The sequence below is a fragment of the Schistocerca cancellata genome, chromosome 1 (assembly GCF_023864275.1).
Source record: "Schistocerca cancellata isolate TAMUIC-IGC-003103 chromosome 1, iqSchCanc2.1, whole genome shotgun sequence".
NCBI classification, from domain to species: domain Eukaryota; kingdom Metazoa; phylum Arthropoda; class Insecta; order Orthoptera; family Acrididae; genus Schistocerca; species Schistocerca cancellata.
In genome coordinates, this window is record NC_064626.1 from 234,228,539 (window position 1) to 234,250,903 (window position 22,365).

At 38.9% G+C, this 22,365-nt stretch overlaps 1 protein-coding gene across 3 annotated transcripts in view; it reads left to right on the plus strand.

Moving 5' to 3' along the window:
• The window catches only part of LOC126170009 (zinc finger protein 16), a 136,175-nt gene that overhangs the window by 109,759 nt on the left and 4,051 nt on the right, over positions 1–22,365 (plus strand). For 2 of the 3 annotated variants that reach the window (XM_049920689.1, XM_049920690.1), the window contains exon 7: positions 18,976–22,118. In XM_049920689.1, coding sequence (XP_049776646.1) covers positions 18,976–20,004 — 1,029 coding nt within the window. In that variant the 3' untranslated portion in view covers positions 20,005–22,118. Of the gene's footprint in view, positions 1–18,975; positions 22,119–22,365 lie in introns of those variants that run through there. The other variant, XM_049920691.1, reaches the window with a different exon arrangement.

Sequence of the window (22,365 nt, forward strand, 5' to 3'; positions counted from 1 at the left end):
GTTTAAATTTCGATCAGGCAATGGGTTTCTCAGGCACGTCTTGTTACATTTCATTGCAGAGAACAGTTATTCACAAACATACATGGAACCAAACATTGATATTATTGTAGCCGCCAGTTTGTGCAAATGAGGAAATCTATCCTGAGGGAAGTGTCTGTAAAATTCCAAAATGTTTTTCTTGTTCTGAAATTTGTCTCTGTATTCTCTGTCACACTGCAGGTCAATAATTTCTAGTTGCAGCTCAGGACGAATCTCTTCAATATTCGCTGAATATGGAGATGAGAACAGCTCAGAATCACTGTCTAGTGCTGTCAGATCTTGAAAGCATTGATCAAATTCTTCCTTAAGGACAACTAAACTATGTGAATAACATTCACAGTCTTTGTGAACATCTTGCATGGATGATAATTTAGGAAAATGAGCTAGATTTCCTGTTTCCAGCTGACTCACCCAAAGTGTCAATTTCATTTTAAAAGCTCGTATTCGATCTATGAAATGAGTAATTAGCAGATATTTACCTTGTAGTGAAATGTTCAAAGCATTCAGATGGCTAGTTAAATCTGCTAAGAACGCGAGACCACATTTCCATGAAGGCTCTTTCAATTCAGGAACACACATGTTATTTATTTCCATGAACATCTAATAGGCAAAAATTCGAATTAATAATTCGCCACGACTAAGCTAGCGGACCTCGCTGTAATAAGGCAGGCTACCATACTGGCTTTCTACATCCTCAAGAAAGCTTTTAAATTGTCTGTGTTGTAGCCCATGCTTCCTTATATAATTGGTTGTACGAACAACAACACTCATCACATTTTTTAGGGTGATACTCTTTGCACATAAGTTTTCCTGGTGGATCACACAGTGAACGCCCCTTATTTCATTCGGCACAGTCAGTTTTTGCATTTTCTCCTTCAACAGAGAGACGAAACCTAATTTTTTCCCTGTCATCGCTGGTGCACCGTCTGTAGACACTGAAACTAAAGAATTCCACGACAATCCTATATTTTCAACACTTTCTTCAACACTACTTAAAATATCACCTCCGGTTGTAGTCTTCTTCATGGCTACTACATCGAGGAGCCCCTTCCTCACCTGAAGATCTCTATTAACACCTCTAATAAGTATGGCAATCTGCACTGTTCCAGTGATATCAACACTTTCGTCCAGAGCTAGAGAATACGCCATAAAATCTTTATAGATATTTGCAAGCTGGCTCTGGACGTCGTCTGCCATGTCCTGTATGCAACGCATAACGGTCATGTCAGATAATGGCACAATCCGAAACTGTTCAACTTGAGATGGGCACAAATGTTCCGCTGCAACTACCAAACATCTTTTATTAAATCGCCATCAGTGAAGGGACGCAGGGATTTTGCTAAAAACAAAGCAATTTTGTAGCTCACTCTGAGAGCTGCCTCAGTTGATTTTTCTTCGTCATCCAGATCTTCTTCGGATAGCTTCCTTTTAAGTTTAATAACTTCCTATGCAGGATCTGGTCCATCACATTTTCCATTTCTGTAGTCTTTCGTGTGGTACGACATATAATGTCGCTGCAAATTAAATTTCCTAAAAGAATTCAGTGTTTTGTGACATACTAAACATTTTGCAATACCATCTTTTTCTGTAAACAGATACAATTCCTCCCACTGGGGGTTACACAACGGCGACTTGACCTGATTCTTAACCAGCGAAGTGACTGTTAGAGCTGATCGTAGTACTTTTAACGTTACACAGTTGGCGCGAATTCAATAGGCACGCTGTGTGGTCCTATTCATACGTGTGCGCGCATTTCCCCTCCCTCCCCTCCGTCCCTACTCCGCGACCTTGCACCTGCTCGCGAGCACGTGCCTGAGCAGACGCGAGTACTCGCGCTCAAAACCGGCCAGTTGTTAAGCCCTGATATAGAACAAAGTGGGAATTATATCAAAATGTTAGAAGTAGAGGCCTGTGTCATAAATAAGAGAGAAGAGAGTCTAATACAAGCATGTGAAATGAAGTTCCTTAGGTCCGCTCTACAAAAAACTAGGAGAGACAGAGTCAGGAATGATTATATAAGGAGAGACCTGCAGGTGACATTGACTACAGAGGAGAGGATGAGTGCTTTGAGATTGAACTGGTTCGGTCATGTGAAGCAAATGCAACCGACTCGAACTCCATGCCAGTATTTGGAGATGGAGGTACCAGGAAGAAGAACAATTGGGCTGCCTAGAAAGAGATGGACAGACCAGGTTAAGGAAGATCTCAAAAGGAGAGGAGTAACATTGGATGTAGTGGAGAGGGAAAAGCTATACTAGGACAGAAACCAATGGAGGCATATCGTTCACAAAGTTCCTACCCGGCTCGCTGGAAGGAAATCGTGATGATTATGTTAGAAGTAGTCACAATTGAGCTGCAGTAGTCCATTACAAACAGTATTGTAAGGTGCTTCAAAATGTTATTAGGAAGGCAAAGAGTATGTGGTATGTAAATAGAATAGCTAATTCATAGGATAAAATCAAAACCATATGGTCACTTGTGAAGGAAGTGACTGGGCAGCAGTACAAGGTCGACGATATAAAGTCAGTTCGTAGTAAAAATATTTCTGTTACTGATAAATCAGATATATTTACAGTATTTAATAATCATTTTGTGAGCATTGTTTGTGAATTAAATAAAAATTTAGCTTCTACAGGGAATCCTATAACTCTCTTGGCAAATGCCTTTCTGAGATTGATCTCTGAAATACTCCTCTGTGACACAGACGAGGGAGAGATTGAGTCAGTTATTAAATCACTGAAGATGAAGGACTCTCATGGTTATGATGGAGTGCCTTGCAGAATATTAAAGTACTGTGCTGCGCTGTTAGCCCTGTATTTAGCAATATTTGTAATTTTTCCTTTAGGAATGGTCAGTTTCCTGAACTCAGTAGTAAAGCTGCTTTATAAAAATGGAGAAAGGGATAATGTAGACAATTTTAGTCCAATTTCTATGCCATCAGTGTTTGCTAAAGGTATTGAAAAGGCTGTGTATGTAAGGATAATTGATCATTTTATATCACACGTTTTGCTATCAAATGTACAGTTCGGCTTTAGAAGTCGCTTAACAACTGAAAATTCTATATTCTATTTTCTCTGTGAGATACTGGATGGGTTAAACAAAAGGTTTCGAATGCTAGGCATATTTTTTGATTTAACTGGGGCATTTGATTGTGTTGATCACAAAATATTGCTCCAGAAGTTGGACCATTACGGAGTATGAGGAGTAGCTCACAATTGGTTCACCCTTTACTTTAGCAACAGACAGCAAAAGAGAAAGGCTGTGATATGGGGCCTGAGTGGGGTACGGTCAAGTGGGGGGTGCCCTAGGGATCAGTGCTGGCGCCACTCCTGTTCCTTATTTATACGGGGTGCTCAAAAAGTCTCTCCGCAGTGCCATATGCCCCAGTGAGTGTACCGAAATGAAACTCGGTGTAATACAAGTTATTAATTTATTGAATATTCGTTTTTACTTACAAATTTTCACATTAAATGTTGAAAGTGTCCCCCCCCTGTTGTTGAATACGCAATTCAATGCATCTAATCATGTTTCCCGACACAAGCCGTAACATTTCTTCTGTAACAGAAGCAGTGAATGTGGATATTGCAGTTTACAATTCATCGATGGATTTTGGACGGTTTTTATAGACAGTTTCTTTCACTGCACCCTAGAAGAAAAAGTCAGGTGGTGGTAGATCAGGCAATCATGGAGGCCAAAGTCCCTGTGAAATTATGCAATCACCAAAAACATCAGCAAGCAGTGAAATTGAAACACGAGCTGTATGCGCGGTGGCACCATCTTGTTGAAAATAACTGTTCAGTATTTAACTTAACACAAGTTCTCCTATGAATGGGTACAGAATATCCACTTGAAGGGGAGTAACCCAGGCAGGCAAACTATCATATGGCATGCATAGCTAACAATCATATGGCACTGTGGAGAGACTTTTTGAACACTCCATTTATATGATATGCCCTCTAGTATTATGGGTAGCTCTAAAATATTTCTGTTTGACTGATGATACTAGCTTGGTAGTAAAGCATGTTGTGTGCAACATTGGCTCCATGACCTAAGCTCATGGATTATAGAAAATGAACTAATGCTAAATCACAGTAAGACTCAGTTTTTACAGTTTCTAACACACAATTGAACAAAACCTGACGTTTTAATTTCACAGAATGGGCATATGATTAGTGAAACTGACCAGTTCAAATTTCTAGGTGTTCAGATAGATAGTAAACTGTCGTGTAAAGTCCATGTTCAGGATCTTGTTCAAAGACTCTGTGGTGCCATTTTTACTATTCAAATGGTATCTGAATTGAGCGATCGTTCGACATGGAAATTAGTATTTTCATTTGCTTATGTTGCATGGTATTATATTTTGGGGAACTGTTTCCATTCTAAAAGGATATTTTTGGCTCAGAAATGGGCGGTTCGGGCAATAAGTGGTGTGAGTTCACAAACTTCTTGTCACCCCCTGTTCACGAGTCTGGGTATTTTGACATTGGCCTCTCAATAAATATATTCCTTACTGTAATTTCTGGTTAATAATATTAGCTTATTCCCGAGAATAAGCAGCTTTCATTCAGTTAATACTCGGCAGAAATCAAACCTGCTTTTGGATCAGACTTCCTTAACTCGTGTGCAGAAAGGTGTGCAGTATACTGGTGCATCCATTTTCAATAAGCTATCACTCGAATTCAAAAATCTTAACAGTAATCCACGCGCTTTTAAATCTAAACTGACCACAGCTTGTGGTCTCACGGTCGCGTTCTCGATTCCCGAGCACTGGGTCCCGGGTTCAATTTCTGGTGGGGTCAGGGATTTTCACCTGCCTCGAGATGACTGGGTGTTTGTGTTGTCCTCATCATTTCATTATCATTCATGAATGTGTTGAAATTGGACTGAGCAAAGGTTGGGAATTTGTACAGGCACTGATAACCGCGCAGTTGAGCACTCCACAAACCAAACATCATCATCATCAAATCTAAACTGAAGAGTTTCCTCATGGGTCACTCCTTCTATTCTGTCGAGGAGTTCCTTGAAAAAGTAAGCTGATTCTTGTTGTATTGTTGATTGCATTTACTTAAACTCATGGATTGACTTTTTTCGGGTTCATAAACATTCTATTTTTCTCTGTTATTACTTTTATTCACAGTGGTAGTGCTTGAACAGGAAGAAATGGCATCGCTATAATTTTGAGAGGAAAATGGAAGAACAACGTGTTGAACACACACTACTGCAGTGATAGAATAATGATGAATTTGTGTATAATTGCAGTTTACTTACCAACAACAAATAGCAAGGATGAGGAAGTAGTAGTAGTATATGAGCAAATTGATGACTTAATGAAACTGGTTAAAGAAAAGGACAATCTTATCATAATTGGTGATTTCAGTGCATCGATTGGTGAAGATAAAAAAGGATTATGGAATGGCAAGTTCAAGCTAGGAAAAATGAATGCCAGAGGAGAAAGGTTGCTAGATTTCTTTGAACAGTATGAGGTGATAGTCACCAACACATGTTTTGAAATGCCCTAGAGAAAAAGACATACATGGAAAAGTCCAGCAGATGGCAAAAGGTATCAGATAGATTATATCCTAGTCAAGAAGAAATTTATGAATCAAATAAAGTCTAGCCACTCATACCCTGGATATGATATAGACAGTGACCCATGTTCTAGTGATAACAGACTATAGTAGCAGATTTAAGAAATGTAAAAGAACCAACCAACACAGATGGTTTGTATAAAAACTTAATGAAAAGCAAGTAGCTGCAGACATAAAAGAATTGACCAACAACCTGATAGGTAACAGGAAAGGATGGGAAGGATTCACAGAGACTGCAGAAGTAGCTGCTAAAGAACTAGTAGGATTAAGGAAACTAGAACCGAGGAAACCATGGATCACCAAGGAAATACTAGACCTTACTGAAGAACGAAACAGGCCGACGAAAAAAGATTTCGATAAGTACAAAAGAGTAAAAAATGCAATTACACAGAAATGTAGATTTGAAAAAGAAAAGTGGATGCACGACAAATATAAGGAAATTCAACAAGATCTAAGTGGAGGTCAAATTGATAGAGCCTACTCTAAAATTAAATCAATGCAGATAAAGCCAAGAACAAAAACAAATATGGTCAATAATAGACACGGTGACCTACTTTTTGAATTAGAGGATGTATGCGAAAGATGGAAAGAGTTTATTGAGGAACTATATGAAGGAGAAGATATTGCTAATGAGGGGGAAATTCTGGAAGAAGAGAGCAGTGTGGATATCAACATTAAAGGGGCCACCTGTATCTAAAGAGGAATTCAACAGTGCCTTTAATGATCTAAGTAATGGCAAAGCAACAGGCACAGACAACATCCCAGCAGAAGTATGAAAGAAATTGAAGAATCAACAAAAGAGTAATTATATAAACTTATTAAAGAGTAACTATGAAGATGGAAAAGAATCACCTACAGATTTGCTTTACAGCGAAATAGTAATAATCCCAAAAAAAGGAAATGCGCTGGACTGTGAGAACTATAGAACTATCTCCTTACTATCCTACCCTTCCAAAATAATGTTAAACGTAATTTAAAAAAATCAAATAAAAAAGAAAATTGAGGCAAACCTAGGAGAAGACCAATTTGGTTTCAGATCCGGAAAAGGAACTAGAGAGGCAATACTAGCTCTGAGGATGGTATTAGAAAGACGAATTGGAGTTAAAAGGGAAACCTACTTGACCTTTATAGGAGGACAGAAGATTAATCTGGAACCTGTATAAAAGGCAAGAAGCAGAGATAAAGTGAATGGTGTGAAGAAGAAAGCAAAAATAAGGAGGGGAGTAAGGCAAGGATGCCCATTATCACCATATTTGTTCAACTTATTTGTTGAAAAAGCCATTGAAAAATTGAAAAGAATAACCAAAGGAATTAAAATTAATGGGGAACAAATACACTGTATCCTTTTTGCAGATGATATGTTATTACTTGCAGACTCAGTAAAGGAAATTGAGTTTATGTTGCTAAAATTTGCCAAAATCCTAAGAGAATTTAATTCAAAAATAAATAAGAAGAAAACAAAAACTATGGTAGTAGGGAAGACAAAAGAAAATGGTAAAGTTAATATTAAACTAGAAGATGATGTTCTAGAGCAGGTTGAGAACTTCTGTTATTTGGGGAGCACAATCACTGATGACAATAAATGTACCACAGATATAAAGAGAAGAATAGCCTTGGCAAAGCAAGCTTTCCAAAATAAAAGGAATTTACTAACAGACAATCATATAAGCCTAGAAAGTAGGAAAAAGTTTGCCAAAACTTTTGTCTGGAGTGTCTTAACATACGGATGTGAAGTGTGGACTCTGGGAAAGGCAGAGAAAAAGAGACTAGAAGCAATGGAAATATGGATATGGAGAAGAATGATGAAAACAAGTTAGGTAGATAGAAAAAGTAATGAACAGGTGTTAAGCGAAGTGAATGAGAACAGAATGCTGCTAAATTATATAGAAAGAAGAAAATCAAAAAAGATAGGGCACATAATGAGACACAACCAGTTCCTAAAGAATATATTTGAAGGAAAAGTCTTAGGGAAAAACCAAGAGGCAGGCCAAGAGCAACATATTTTAATAACATCAAAGAAGATATGGGGATAAAATCGTATGAAGAACTGAAGAGCATGACAATGGAGAGAGGGACGTGGCGAAATCGACAAGGCGGAGCCTGTAGTTTATGATAATTACTTTCATGTTTTCATTTTATGTACTGACACATTCCATGACCTTGGAGATTTGCTCCTCAGTTTGGTCCTACGGAACTTGACGTGGAAGGGGGAGGGGGGGGGGGGGAACCACACAAGAAAAATCAAGTTTAGTTGTTGAGATTGTTAAGGAAATGTATTTCATTGTGTAGCAAAGTTGCTTAGAAATTCTTAATTATCAGTGATTAAGTGCCAGACTACAGTTCCAGAGAACCACAGGTTCAATCCTCTGTCAGTCACAGGATTTTATTTGTCACTTTTTACTTCTTTCGTTTCTTCGAGTGATTGGTTAAAATGAAAACTGCTTTTTACAACATGGTTGAGGATCATAATAATCTCTGTGTGCCCCTATTACTGTCAGGGTAAGTGTTTTTGAAGGTCTGATTTTAATAAAAGTTGTTGGTGAAGAAGGATACAACTTATTATGTTGTTTAGACTTGTATTTACTATTTGCCCTGTAACACAACCTAAGAGAAACTTTGCATTGACCATTGTCTTAAGTATAATGCTGATGGATTAGAAATCTGCATAATTGTCTGTGAGATATAGAGTTTTAGCCATAGAGAGGCAAAGAAGACTAATCAATATCAAAACAAAATTCAGTTGCTTATTGATGAAACGCAGAAGAGTTACACATTATAAGATGAAGACTATTATTATTATTATTATTAGTAGTAGTAGTAGTAGTAGTAGTAATATTATTTATCAGTATTATGAAAAGGGTAGTTGCTGAGTAGCAATTGCCCTTTTCATAATATTGTTACATTCCATTTTAGATTTTCCATTGATTTTTTATTATTTATGGAAGATATATTCAGAAACATTTACATTCTTTACAGACGAATGGAAAAACTGCTAAAAGCTGACCTCAGGGAAGATCAGTTTGGATTCCGTAGAAATGTTGGAACATGAGAGGCAATACTGACCCTATGACTTATCTTAGAAGATAGATTAAGGAAAGGCAAACCTACATTTCTAGCATTTGTAGACATAGAGAAAGCTATTGACACTGTCAACTGGAATAACTCTCTCCCACATTCTGAAGGTGGCAGGGGTCAAATACAGGGAGCGAAAGGCTATTTACAATTTTTACAGAAACCAGGTGGCAATTATAAGAGTTGAGGGGCTTTAAAGGGAAGCAGTGGTTGGGAAGGGAGTGAGAAAGGGCTGTAGCCTATCCCCAATGTTATTCAATCTCTATATTGAGCAAGCAGTAAAAGAAACAAAAGAAAAATTTGGAGTGGGAATTAAAATCCATGGAAAAGAAATAGAAACTTTGAGGTTTGCCGACGACAGTTGAACGGAATGGACAGAGTCTAGAAAGGAGGATATAAGACGGACATAAACAAAAGCAAAATGAGCATAATGGAATGTAATTGAATTAAATCAGGCGATGCTGAGGGAATTAGATTAGGAAATGAGACACTTAAATTAGTAGACGAGTTTTGCTATTTGGGGAGTAAAATAACTGATGATGGTCAAAGTAGAGAGGATATAAAATGTAGACTGACAATGACAAGACAAGGAAAGCGTTTCTGAAGAAGAGAAATTTGTTAACATCGAGTATAGATTTAACTGTCAGGAAGTCTTTTTCTGAAAGTATTTGTATGGAGTATAGCCTTGTATGGAAGTGAAACATGGATGATAAACAGTGTGGACCAGAAGAGAATAGAAGCTTTCAAAATGTGGTGCTACAGAAGAATGCTGAAGATTAGATGGGTAGATCACATAACTAATGAGGAAGTATTGAATAGGATTGGGGAGAAGAGAAGTTTGTGGCACAACCTGACCAGAAGAAGGGATCGGTTGGTAGGACATGTTCTGAGGCATCAAGGGATCACCAGTTTATTATTGGAGGGCAGTGTGGAGGGTAAAAATCGTAGAGGGAGACCAAGAGATGAATACACTAAGCAGATTCAGAAGGATGTAGGTCGCAGTAGGTACTGGGAGATGAAGAAGCTTGCACAGGATAGAGTAGCATGGAGAGCTGCATCAAACCAGTCTCTGGACTGAAGACCACAACAAGAACAACAACAACAACAACGTTTAGAAAATATATTGCTCTTCTTGGGGCTAAAACATACAAAAACTGGAAAGAACCAAGTTTTGTTAGAGGCAGCATTTCTAAATTTATTTGATCAAAAGGGTGTAAGTCCGTTTAGAATACTTTAACCTTGAAATTTTTTCATTTGAGGTTATCATGCACAAATTTAAATAACCTTCAGGCAGTGGATGCGAGTGTCTCCCATTAACTTGTAGAAATTGGACTTACTTTTGTCTAACCATGCCAAGACCCCACTACCGCAATATAAGTATATATGCCCACTAGCTCCACAGATGATGAAGAGATTGAAAAAAAAAATGTGTGATGAGGTAATAGAAGTTATTCAATATGACAAGGGAATTAAAAATTTAATTCGATAATAGGGAAAGGAAGAGAAGGGAAAGTAGAAGGAAAACATGGACTGATTGTAGCAATGCTAGTTGTATACATGGAATAGATGTGGAGATACTGGCATGTTACAGATAGATTACATAATGGTAAGATAGAGGTTTCATTACTGCAAAACATTTTGAGGAGCAGATGTAGACTGTTCATAATTATTTATTTATGAACTGTAGATTAAAATTAAATAAATCGCAGAAATGTAAAAAATTAAGGAGGTGTTGACATGGATAAAAGAGCCATAGGTTACTGAGAATCACAAGGGGGAGCATTTAGTGACAGCTGTTTTGAGTTGGTAGAAAGAAATATAAAAGAAAATGAATGGGTTGCTTTGATAGAAGGAATACTGAAGGCAGCGGAGGAACAAATAAGCAAAAAGACAGAGCCCAGTAGAAACCTTCATTTGAATAAAAATATATTTAATTTAACTGATGAAATGAGAAAATATAAAAAAATGCAGGGAATGAATTGGGCAATAGAGAATACAGACATAAAAAAATGAGGTTAATGGAAAGAGGAAAATTGCAAATAAAAATTGGTAAGTGAGGGAATGCAGAGCCACAGAAGCATTCATGACTGGGAACTGTGGATGCCATGGGTAGGGGGAAAATTAAACCTTTGGAGGAAAGAAAAGCAGTTGTATGAACATCTAAAGCTCAGATTGAAAGCCAAGGCTATGCAAAGAATGGAGGGATGAAATGTGGGAGGAGTATATAGAAGGGCTATATAAGGCAAAGAAACTTTAAGACAGTATTATGAAAAAGGAAGAGGAAATGGAAGAAGAGGAGATGGGGGAGGCGATATTGTTGGAAGAATTTGAAAGGATACTGAAAGAAATAATTTGAAACAAGGCAGCTGCAGTAGATGAGATTCCCTCGGTATTATTAAAGTCTGTGGTGAACCATCCATAACAAAACTGTTTCATCTGGTTTGTAGGATATACGAGACACTTTACACCCCCTCAGACTTCCAGAAGAATATAACATAATATAAGGTAGGAACTGACAAGTGTGCCAGTTTAATAAATTATAGTCGCAAAATAATAACATGTTTTATCTATAGAAGATTGGAGCAATTAATAGAAGCCAACCTATGAGAAGATTATTTGGTTCTGGAGAAAACATAAGAAGATGCAGTGTAATACTGACTTAGAAGTTACATTTAAAAAGTCAGACTTTCGTTTATGGAATTGATTTAAAAAAAAATGTTGATAATGTTGACTGAAATCCACTCTTTGAAATTCTTGAGTTATCATGGTTAAAATAAAGGGAGCAAATGAAAATCTACAACTTGTACAGTAACCAGACCGCAGTTAGAAAACTTGAGGGATGTGTAAAGAAGGCAGTAGTTGAGGAGGGAATAAAACATGATTTATCATGTAAATACATTTCTCAGGTTATCAGTTAACATTGCATTAAGTCCCACAGTATTTCATCAAAACAGTTGTTCAAGATCATATAGTGGTTACAGAAGTTATTACTGCAAGATGTGACTGCTGATATTTTGATATTTGTGTGGTAGCATCCACATTTATTAGGGCCACAGGCAGGAATCTTGCATGCTTTGAAAAGTTCTTTCAGTTGGATGAAAATAGCGCTTGTAGCAGCTCCTGCCAGGAGGCAAAGAGGGCTCTTTGGCACCTCCACATTGGACAATGCCTTTATTGCTAAGCATTGCTGTGGCTAAAAGCTGAATTAAAACTCTGTAATGTGCTTTGTGGGTCTGGTGCAGCACAAAATCAGAGTTTTAATTTAACTTGCAGCCACAGCGATTTCCAGCAGCACAGACGTGGCCCACGTCATACATGAATATGATCTCTCTTTGGCCCTCAGCAGGTGGCACTATGAGTACTATTTTCATGCAACATTAAATGTTTTTCCACACGTGCTTGATTCATGCTCATGGCTTCAAAAAATTTGATGCTGCCACATAGTTATCACCTGTCGCATCTTGTAGCAGTAACCTCTTTGACTACCTGAAAATGTTGAACTGTTGCAGGACCCTCCATAATGTTATCTGGTGGCAAACAAAAGAATTGTATTTCCAATATGACATCTGAGAAAGCCTGAAAATCCAAAATGGGGTGTATCCTATCCTCCCTGTTATTCAGTCTATACAATGAGAAAACATTGAAGGAAACCTGGGAGAAATTTGGAAAAGGAAGAAATAACAACTCTAAGGTTTGCCGATGACTTTGCAAAGGAGTTGGACGAACAGCTGATGAAATGAATTGTGTTTTGAAAAGAGGTTATTATATGAACAGATACATAGTTAAAATGAAGGTAAAGGGATGTAGTCTAGTTAAATTTGGTGATACTGATAGAAGAAATGTGGCACTAAAGGTAGTAGAATGGCTCTGATGTTTGGGTCAGCAGAATAACTGACCTTGGCCGAAGTAAAAATTAACGTAAAATGCCCTCTTTCAGTAACAAGAACAAATTTGAAAAAGGGAAAATTTTTAGTATCTAATATAAGTGCAAATGTTAAGATGTATTTTCTGTAAGTGCTTGATGGGAATGTGGCCTGATATTGAAGTGAACGGCATACTATACTCATTACAGATAGAAAGAGAATATTTCTGAAAATGATGTCACAGAAAAGTTATGGAGATTAGATGGGTAGGTCAGATAACTAATGAAGAGGTACAGAATCAAATTGGGGTAAAAGGAATTGGTCATAGCTTGACCTGAAGGCATAGGTTGGTGGTATACATTCTGAGACAGCAATAAATAGTTAACCATTTTAACTGATACAACTGTGTGCTCTTGGTGAAGCACGGTTTGTTGTGTTAACTAAATGAAACACTTTTTTGGCCTCGTTCCACAAACTTTATTATTACTGTACGACCAGTGTTTTGGGTGATAAGCCCATTCCCTAGTATGCAAAAATGGGCTTGTATCTCGAAACCTAGGTAGCTAAGTAAAAATAAAGGTTCTGAAACTAGACTAAAAAGAAATTGTGTAGTCAATACAAAATTGTTATGGAGGGAAATGTTGGAGTGGTAAAAATTGTAGCAAGAGATCTGCCTTGATTGCAGTAGTTATTTAGACACAAGGAGACTTGCTAAAGATAGAAGAGCTGAATCAAACCAGTTCTCAAGCTGAAGACCAAACAGCAAGAAGTGAATTATCTTTTGCAGTAAATTGTAGTACTTTGATGGCTTCATACAAATAGCCACTACTGTTTGTGTTAAAGGTGTTGATCCATTGGTTGGTGGTTGAATAAAGGTGCTGTAATTGGACTAGAGTCCGCATCCTTAGGTGAGTGGTCAACGTTCCTGACAGCCATGTGCGGTTCAATTTCTGGTTGTCCAAGGATTTTTCCTTTATGGGAGGACTGGGCCAGGGTCCACTCAGCCTGGTGATGCGAGTTGAGGACATTCTTGAATGAGAAGGCTCTAAAGTCCGCAAACTTGACAGCAGTTGAGAAAATGATGGCTGATCCTACACCCATCTATACCGCATGCAGATGATGCCATTGACTGAGGATGACACTGATCAGTTGGTCGCTCAGGAGCCCATTTGAGGCCAGATGGTGGAGCAGATTGGATTAGGCATATAGATACAGCAAATTTCAGTCAAAGGATAATGGCTTATGATATAATTTTGAAGAAAAGAGGGGTAAAGGAGAGCAAAAATTTGCTAATGGACTGTAAAACTAATGGAATTGTGAATGAAAACAAACACAACGGAGATTTTAACCTGGATCTTCCACTTTGCAGTCCAACATCGTGACCACGCAACCACAACACCGTCATCCTTGTAATATGCTCAGTGTTGCACATCTTTAACTTGGACCATTTGCTGTCTCTGTTTCACTTCATGGATTAATTGCATGCCCATTTTGACACTAAACTGATAGGGGTGCAATGGGGAGTTTCCCTTGTTGGTGCTGAACTTTGGGGTTGGGATAGAATTGTTACAGTGCATTCTTAGCAAGGTCCTAGTGCGTATGGTGTGCCGTGACATTGCTTTCAGTTCTAAGTGAAGTGTGAAATGTGTTTCATGTAGATAACTGTGATGAGTGCATTTATAGTAAAGTGTTAAAAATGAGTATGAAAAGGAAAGAAAAAATAGGACATCTCCCCCTCAGTCCTCGGCACATTGCTGAGAAGTTTGTGATTCAACCCAGGACACTGACACGGCATTTAGTGATTGTTAAATGCATGTCACCATCTCTAATCGCTTGCCAGGTAGAGATAGGCAAAGGATATACCACTGGAGATTGAGCCATCTCCATCATTCAGTTTCACAGTAGTGCATTAGTGGCTACAACTGTGGAGAGGAGTCATACAATATGTACCTGATGCGTCTTATTCTTCTCATCCTCTTCCTGTAGGGACTACCATCTCCCACATATCCCATTTCTCCATTTTTTTTTTAATTTTCCTTCTGGATCTTTATTGATTTGTATTCTTACTTGTTAATAGCTGTTTATTGTTGCAATTAGTATATCCCTCCAAAAAATCTCTTCTGTCTTCTCAAGAATGACACCATTTGATATTCAGAGTTTCATCTGGAAGCAGACTAACCATTGTTTTACAGTTAACAGGTATTGCATATTATGTATAAACTTCCATTGAGTGAATACACTTAAATGATTTTCAATGTGCAGAGTAACATTTCATTCCTTTATTTTAGATAAATTAAATAATTTTTATTTTGTGGTTTTATGAATGTGCCTTTCCAATCACAGTCCAATTGCTTCTTACATTTTTTCAAAACTCCATTGAGAAAATATGTGTAAATGAAGTAGCAGAAGTAAATTCTAAATGTGTAAGACATAATTGCTGCTCAGTAGTTACTTTCAGGAGAACTGTAGATATTACTGACAGACACGTATAAAAGTATGTATACTATCTTAGCTTTTAGTTCCTTCCTCAGCAAAGATAGTGTGTTAAATTGGGGAAGATTAAAAAGAAAAGGCTTCCCTTCTGCAAGTAGAATGACATAATTTGTTTTGCAGGTGTTTTTTTAGTCACTTCAGATTGTGTTTTATTTTATGGAGATTTTTTTGTGCATTATTCATAGGTTGCACCTGTTAAGTGCTTGCTTCACAAACTCGGGTCAAGTAATTTAACATTTCTGGTCGAGAATAACGAATTATTTAGGAATAAAGAGATGACTCACCGAAAGGCAGAAGCACTGAGTCATAGACAGATACACATACAAAAGGTACAGATCTTTGCTGTGCTAGCTTGCAGAATGAAATTCCTTTCTCAAGCTGAAGGAGAAACACACACACACACACACACACACACACACACACACGTCTGTCTCCTACGTTGTGCTCATTTGATTGCCAGCTCTTTCCTGGCCCTAGCGAGTGTACCGGGATGGGGTGGGGTGGGGTGGGGTGGGGTGGGGTGAGGGATGGAGGGAGGCAGGTGGAAGACAGGGAGGGGATTGGGGGGAAGTGTCTAGCACTCGTGGAAGAGTGGGGAGCCATCTGTGGGATAGCTGGGGATGCAGGTAGAGGGGGTAGGTGGCAGGCAACTGACACTGATGCGATTTCACAGACTGAGATGGCAGCACACAACTAGCTGACACATATTGGCTGGGGGTAATGGGAAAGGGATGGTGTGCATGCACCACACACACACACACACACACACACACACACACACACACACACACACTATTGGGTGGCCAGTGGGGGGGGGGGGGGGGGAGGGCAGCGAGTTACCTAAGGTTTAGGCCGGGGAGGTTATGGGAGTGAAGGTTGTGCTGTAAGTATGGTTCCCATCTGCACAGCTGGTGGGGAGGATCCAGATGGCAAGGGTTGTGAAGAAGAAGCAGCCATTGAAATCTCGCATTTGTGCTCTGCTGCATGTTGTGCCACTGGGTGGCCCACCTTGTTTTTGGCAACAGTTTGGCAGTGGCCATTCATTATTGTTGACAGATGGTTGGTTGTCATACCAATGTTAAACACTATGCAGTGGTTGCAGCAGAGCTGGTATATAACATGGATGCTTTCACAGGTGGCCCGGCATCTGACGGGGTAGGATAAGCCTGTGATGGGACTGGAGTAGGAGGTACTGGGTGGGTGGATAGGCAGGTCTTGCATCTTGGTCTTCCACAATTGTATGATACCTGTGGCAGGGTATTGTGGGTGGGAGTGATACAGGGATGGACTAGGATGTTGTGGAGGTTGGGTGGGCAGCGGAACATCACTTTGGGAGGGGATGGAAGTATTTTGATAGGATGTCACTCATTTCAGGGCATGATGATAGATAATCAAAGCCCTGATGAAGGATGTGATTCAGCTGTTCCAGTCCCGGGCGGTATTGGGTGACAAGAGAGGCACTTCTTTGTAGTTGGTTCTTGGTGTGGACATGAGGATCAGGCATGTGTGGGGGATATGGTAAGAGAGATATGTTTGTGTGTTAGGACTGGGGGGTATTGCCTGTCTGTGAAGGCCTTTGTGAGGCCTTGAGCATACTGCACGAGAGGGTTCTCATCACTGCAGATGCATCTGACATGGGTAGCCAGGGTGTATGGGAGAGATTTTTTGGTGTGAAAGAGGTAGCAGCTGTCAAAGTGCAGGTACTGTTGGAGATTGGTGGGTTTTATGTGGACTGAGGTGTAGATGGACCCATCTGAGAGGAGATCGACATCCAGGAAGGTGACACGATGGCTTGAGGAGGACCAGGTGAAGTGGATGGGAGAGAAGGTTTGAGATTGTGGAGGAATGAGGATAAGATGTCCTGGACTTGGGTACAGATTATAAAGATGTCACCAATAAACCAGAACCAGACAAGGAGTTTGGGGTTTTGGGAAGCTAGGAATTTTTTCGCTAGGTAGCCCATGATGAGGTTGGCATAGGAGGGTGCCACGTGGGGGCCCATGGCTGTGCCACAAATTTGGTTGTATACCTTCCCTTCAAATGTGAAGTAGTTATGGGTTAGGATGTAATTGGTTAGATATACAAAGAATGAAGTGGTGGGTTTGGAATCTGCAGAGCGTTAGGAGAGGTAGTGTTCAGCCACGGCAAGACCATGGGTATGAGGGATGTTGGTCTATAAGGAGGTTGCATCTACAATGACGAGTGGGGTCATGGCAGGTAAAGGTTTGGGGATGGTGGAGAGCCGCACCCAATACCACCCGGGACTGGAACGACTGAACCATGTCCTTTGTCAGGGCTTTGATTATCTATCATCATGCCCTGAAATGAGGGACATCCTACCCAAGATCCTTCCATCCCCTCCCAAAGTCATGTTCCGCCACCCACACAACCTCCACAACATTGTAGTCCACCCTGTACGAATGCCACCCCCAATCCCTTGCCACAGGGATCGTACTCCTGTGGAAGACCCAGATGCAGGACCTAATCTATCTACCTACCTACCTACCTACCTACCTACCTAGCACCTCTTACTCCAGTCCTGTCACAGGTTTAGCATTCCCCATCAGAGGCCAGGCCACCTGTGAAAGTAGCCTTGTTGTATACCAGCTCTGCTGCAAGCACTGCATAGTGTTTAACATTGGTATGACAACCAACCAGCTGTCACCAGAATGAATGGCCTGTCAAACTGTTGCCAAAAACAAGGCAGACCACCTAATGGCACAACATGCAAGTTTTCAGTGGCTGCACCATCTACATCCTCCATACCACTACCAGCTTTTCTGAGCTGCGCAGATGGGAACTATCCTTACAACACATCCTTTGCTCCCGTAACTTTCCTGGTCCAAACATAAGGTAACTTGCTGTCCCCCCCCCCCCCCCCGACTGCCCACCCAATAGTGTGTGTGTGTGTGTGTGTGTGTGTGTGTGTGTGTGTGTGTGGAGGGGCAGGTTGGGGGGGGGGGGGGATAGCGTGTACACCATCCCTTTCCCATTACCCCCGTCCAATACGTGTCAGCTAGTTGTGTGCTGCCATCTCACACCGTAGTCTGTGAAATCATGTGCTCAACCGTCTACCACCTGCCCCCTCTACCTGCACCCCTAACTAGCCCACAGATTGGTCCCCACTTCCTGACAAGTCGCTAGATGCTTAACCCCTTCCCAACCCCTTCCCTGCCTCTCTTTATCCCTCACCCCTCAACCCTTCCCTCCACCCCACCCTACCCTACCCTGCACCTCCAATTGACTCCAGTATACTCACCACGGGCCAGGAAAGACCTGGATGAAGGGAGACTGGTAGGTGTGTGTGTGTGTGTGTGTGTGTGTGTAGGGTCAGGTTGGGGGGGGGGGGGGGGATAGTGTGTACACCATCCCTTTCCCATTACCCCCGTCCAATACGTGTCAGCTAGTTGTGCGCGTGTCCATGCTTGTGTGCGTCCATGTGCATGCACACATGGGCGTGTTTGTGCGTATGCTTGTTTGTGCATGTTTGTGCGTATGTGTGCATGCTTCTCCTTCAGCTTGAGAAGGGAATTTCATTCTGAAAGCTAGCACAGCTAAGCTCCATACCTTTTGTTTGTGAACCTGTCGTGACACAGCATTTCTGCCTTTCAATGAGTCATCTCATTATTTCTAAATAATGTGTAATTTAACATTCCATCTCTGTATCTTCCTTCCAGTTACAATTATTCTGATTTTACATTAGTGGGAGGTAAAAGTGGAGTCATATTAAGCATTCTTTCACCGTGTTATAAAACTCAAGCTCCATAACTGTAACACATTTGTTTAGATGATCATTTTCTGCAGCAGCTGTTTTATAACAGGCATTATTTGGTTGTCCTTGCCAAATTATACTTGTTATAACTCAATTAATGTTTATTTTCAAATTGCATATATTAATTTTAAAACATTTTTGCTTCTAGGTTGTTCTTCGTGAACACATCCGATCTCATCACTCTGGTCCTGAAATGATGCCCAGCTCAAGCAGTGGGCCTCATTTTGTTTGCAAAGTGTGTGCTGCATCCTTTGATTGTTCTGAAGATTTATGTGCACATTTAATAAAACATAGTGATGAAAACACTGCAAAACACCGTTTACCAAAACTTGGTCCAAGAAAGTACAAACGAAGACGTAAGTTTAGTGTCCATGAGTTCAATTTATTTTCATTTGGAAGTGATAGAATGGATTCTGTAGACAAAAGTGAAGATGATTCTGATGATGTGAAACATAAAATTATTAAACGCAAGTATAAAATTAAACCAAAATCTGGTTCTGGTACAACAGCATCTGATGTAGGGACTCATACTGCGAATAATCTTCAGTCAGTTGCTGATAATCTAGATTCAGTTGTGCAGAATTTCAATTCAATTGTTACCAGTGATATGAAGAGTGACACCAGTAAAAGATTAAGTAAGTCCAAAGGTAAATGCAGTGGAGTGAATAGTACAAAAACTGATAGTGCAAATGCAAAATCTGGAATTTCTAGCTCAGTCTCTGGAGGTTTTCTGAAGAGTACACGACCCGCGGGTGAAGCCCGGCCGCGACCACGAACTAAGAATGTGAATCTCAGCACACTGGCAGCCCTTAAAGCTGTCAGTTTGAAGGCAGCTGGTGACTCTGCTGTGAGCAAAACTCCAGAGTCAATGAAAGGGAGACCAAGGACAAAAAATGTTAGTTATCACAATGTGAAAATGGCAAAGTTAGAAGTAGCTAGGTTTCCAAATGCAACGAAGGCTGATGCCAGTTGTGAAAAAGTTGTTAGAAACAATTTGAAAACTACAAATGATATAAAAGAACCAAAGCAGTCAATTTTTGAACTTGTCTCAAATGCGGGTATGTTGTCTGATAGTGATGAAGATGGAGATATGAAAGTTGAATATACATGTGAGATGTGCAGTGAAACATTTACAAAAAGATCTGAACTTCTGGTTCATGTACCAATTCATATATGAAATAGATTGTTACAGTCTCTAAAGAGGATAAGCAATATGAATATTTAACTGAAATACTTTTATTAATTGAAAGTACTGTTCTTGTTTTTATAAAACATACATATTGTTACTTGTCTGCCTTCTCTATTAGTTCTTGCTCTGTTGACTGTAGATTAGTGATTTAATTATAAACAAAGACACATAAGACAGTAAAGTAATTTCAGGGAAGCTGAATGAAACTATTTTTGCAAGACAAAAAAACTTCATTCTTAAGCTTGTTGCGTGTGAAATTGTATATTTTGATGCAGTTTTATTTTTTATCAGTGACAAATTGTGTGTATTTTGCAAAGTATTAGTGTAAAAATGGACTTCTATTTTGTTTTAGAGTTTATTTATGTCCTTGACAAAATATAGAAAGCAAGATTGTATTTGTGCACAAATCTGCATAGTGGGTTTCACTTATACAACATTTTGGAAAAAATATTTAATGTCTGAGATTTATGAACCGGAAAACATATTTTTATGTAGTAAAAATGCTAATTTATTACAGTTGAAATGATTAAGTGCAACCATTTGCATTAAATCAATACATGTCATATATTTGGAGTGTTTTATCTTGTTTATTGAATAGGAATGATTATGTTCCCAAAAGTGAACTGATGCTATAAATGTTATATTATGCTTACACAGTGCTAAAATTCCCTTTTGTTAATTATTTCTTATATTTCAACAGTACTTAAGTAAAACTTCTTAAAGCACTTTTTGAGTACCATAGATGATTGTGGATGAACATTCATCATTGGACTCTGCAATTTGGTCTGCAACACATACATGTAACATAAATATTTATTAACCTTCTTTAACATTGTACTGAGCTTTTAGAAATAGGATGAGTCCAAAAATACAGGAAAAATAGTATTTCTTGCAATCCCCATTGCACTACAGATCAGTAATGTGGATGGGAATAATGGAAGACTGATGAAGTGCTAACTGTTCTTACCTCAGAGAAAGAAAATGTATTTTTCTTTGGAGCCCTGCCATTGATATGGTTGCTTCTCTTAAACTGTGGGACCACTATCCAGTGCAAATCAGAGAAGCACACTATAAAATATATTTCGAAGATTGCTACTATAATGAGTAAAATAAGCCCCGACATTAGTCTGAGATTATTATATAAGATATTCAGTTCTAGATTACTCTGTTGTTGAGGAAAACAATGGTTTGATGCCCATTAAAGTAGCATTGCAGACTTTTGAGAAGAAATGCATTGAATGATGCAGTCTAATTGACGGTTTGAAAAATTATGAAGTATGGTCATAAAGAAAGAAATGCAAACAGCTTTATTAAACTGACAGACAAAAAATGTATAAAGTAAGCTGTTATAAAATAATTAATTTCTTTGTATGGTCAGAATTGGACCACCTAAGCATGTCACTTTAAGGTATAAACAAACTGGTCAGAATGACAGTGTATTAAAAATAAAGACAAAACTTCTTCACTTTGAGGCATGAAACTTGTCATGCATCCTTCCCCGCATCTGGAAAATTATTTATATATAATTCCATATAGAAAGCTGAGACAACCATGAATACTTTCCCGTAAATTCTATAAGAAATTAAAGAGTCAGCATGAGTTATTCTGCTTTTGTTGCTGTGACAGAGTATGGAAAAATTTGAGATTCTAGTTGTGCCCTTTTCACTCCATTTACCACATCTGATCTTTAGATGTAACTTCCTCAGTAAGTTTAGCTGCAGTCCGTTCTTCAGAATATGTCGGCTTAGGTGCAACAGGGAACAAAGTGCAAAATATGATTGGGCATTCCACAACTCCCACTGCCACGACATCCCCACCCTTCACATTGTAAGCATTTCAGTTTTGTGGGATTTTTAATTGACTCTTTGTAACCAAGAGCTATGTACTTTATTTTTAACCATTGATATGTTGAGGTGTATAAATTACAGAGGAAAGTAGTGTGACAAGTACATTGCAAATGAATTGTTGTTTCTATTCATTGTTTCTTCTTGGTTTCTTTCCACATTACACCCCTCTGTGTAAGATTATGTTTCATTTAAACTATAAACACATCTAACAAAATTTGTGACAACATTTTGTGAAAGAAGAGAGATAATTAATTGAAAAAAAGTACAAAATGTTTATAAAGGTTATCTTTTTGAGAAGGTAATCTTGAAAATAGTAAATATCTCACTTTGAAAAACAGTATAAATTCAATAAAATTTATTCAAGTCTTATGGGCCAACTGAAATAATTTTGTTCCATAGTGTCTGCGCAAATCTAAACACTCTTATCATAATGGTGAACAACCATTTATTTTATATAAAGGGTTACAGGGTGTTTCAGCTAAACTGTTCACCTTAAATACTT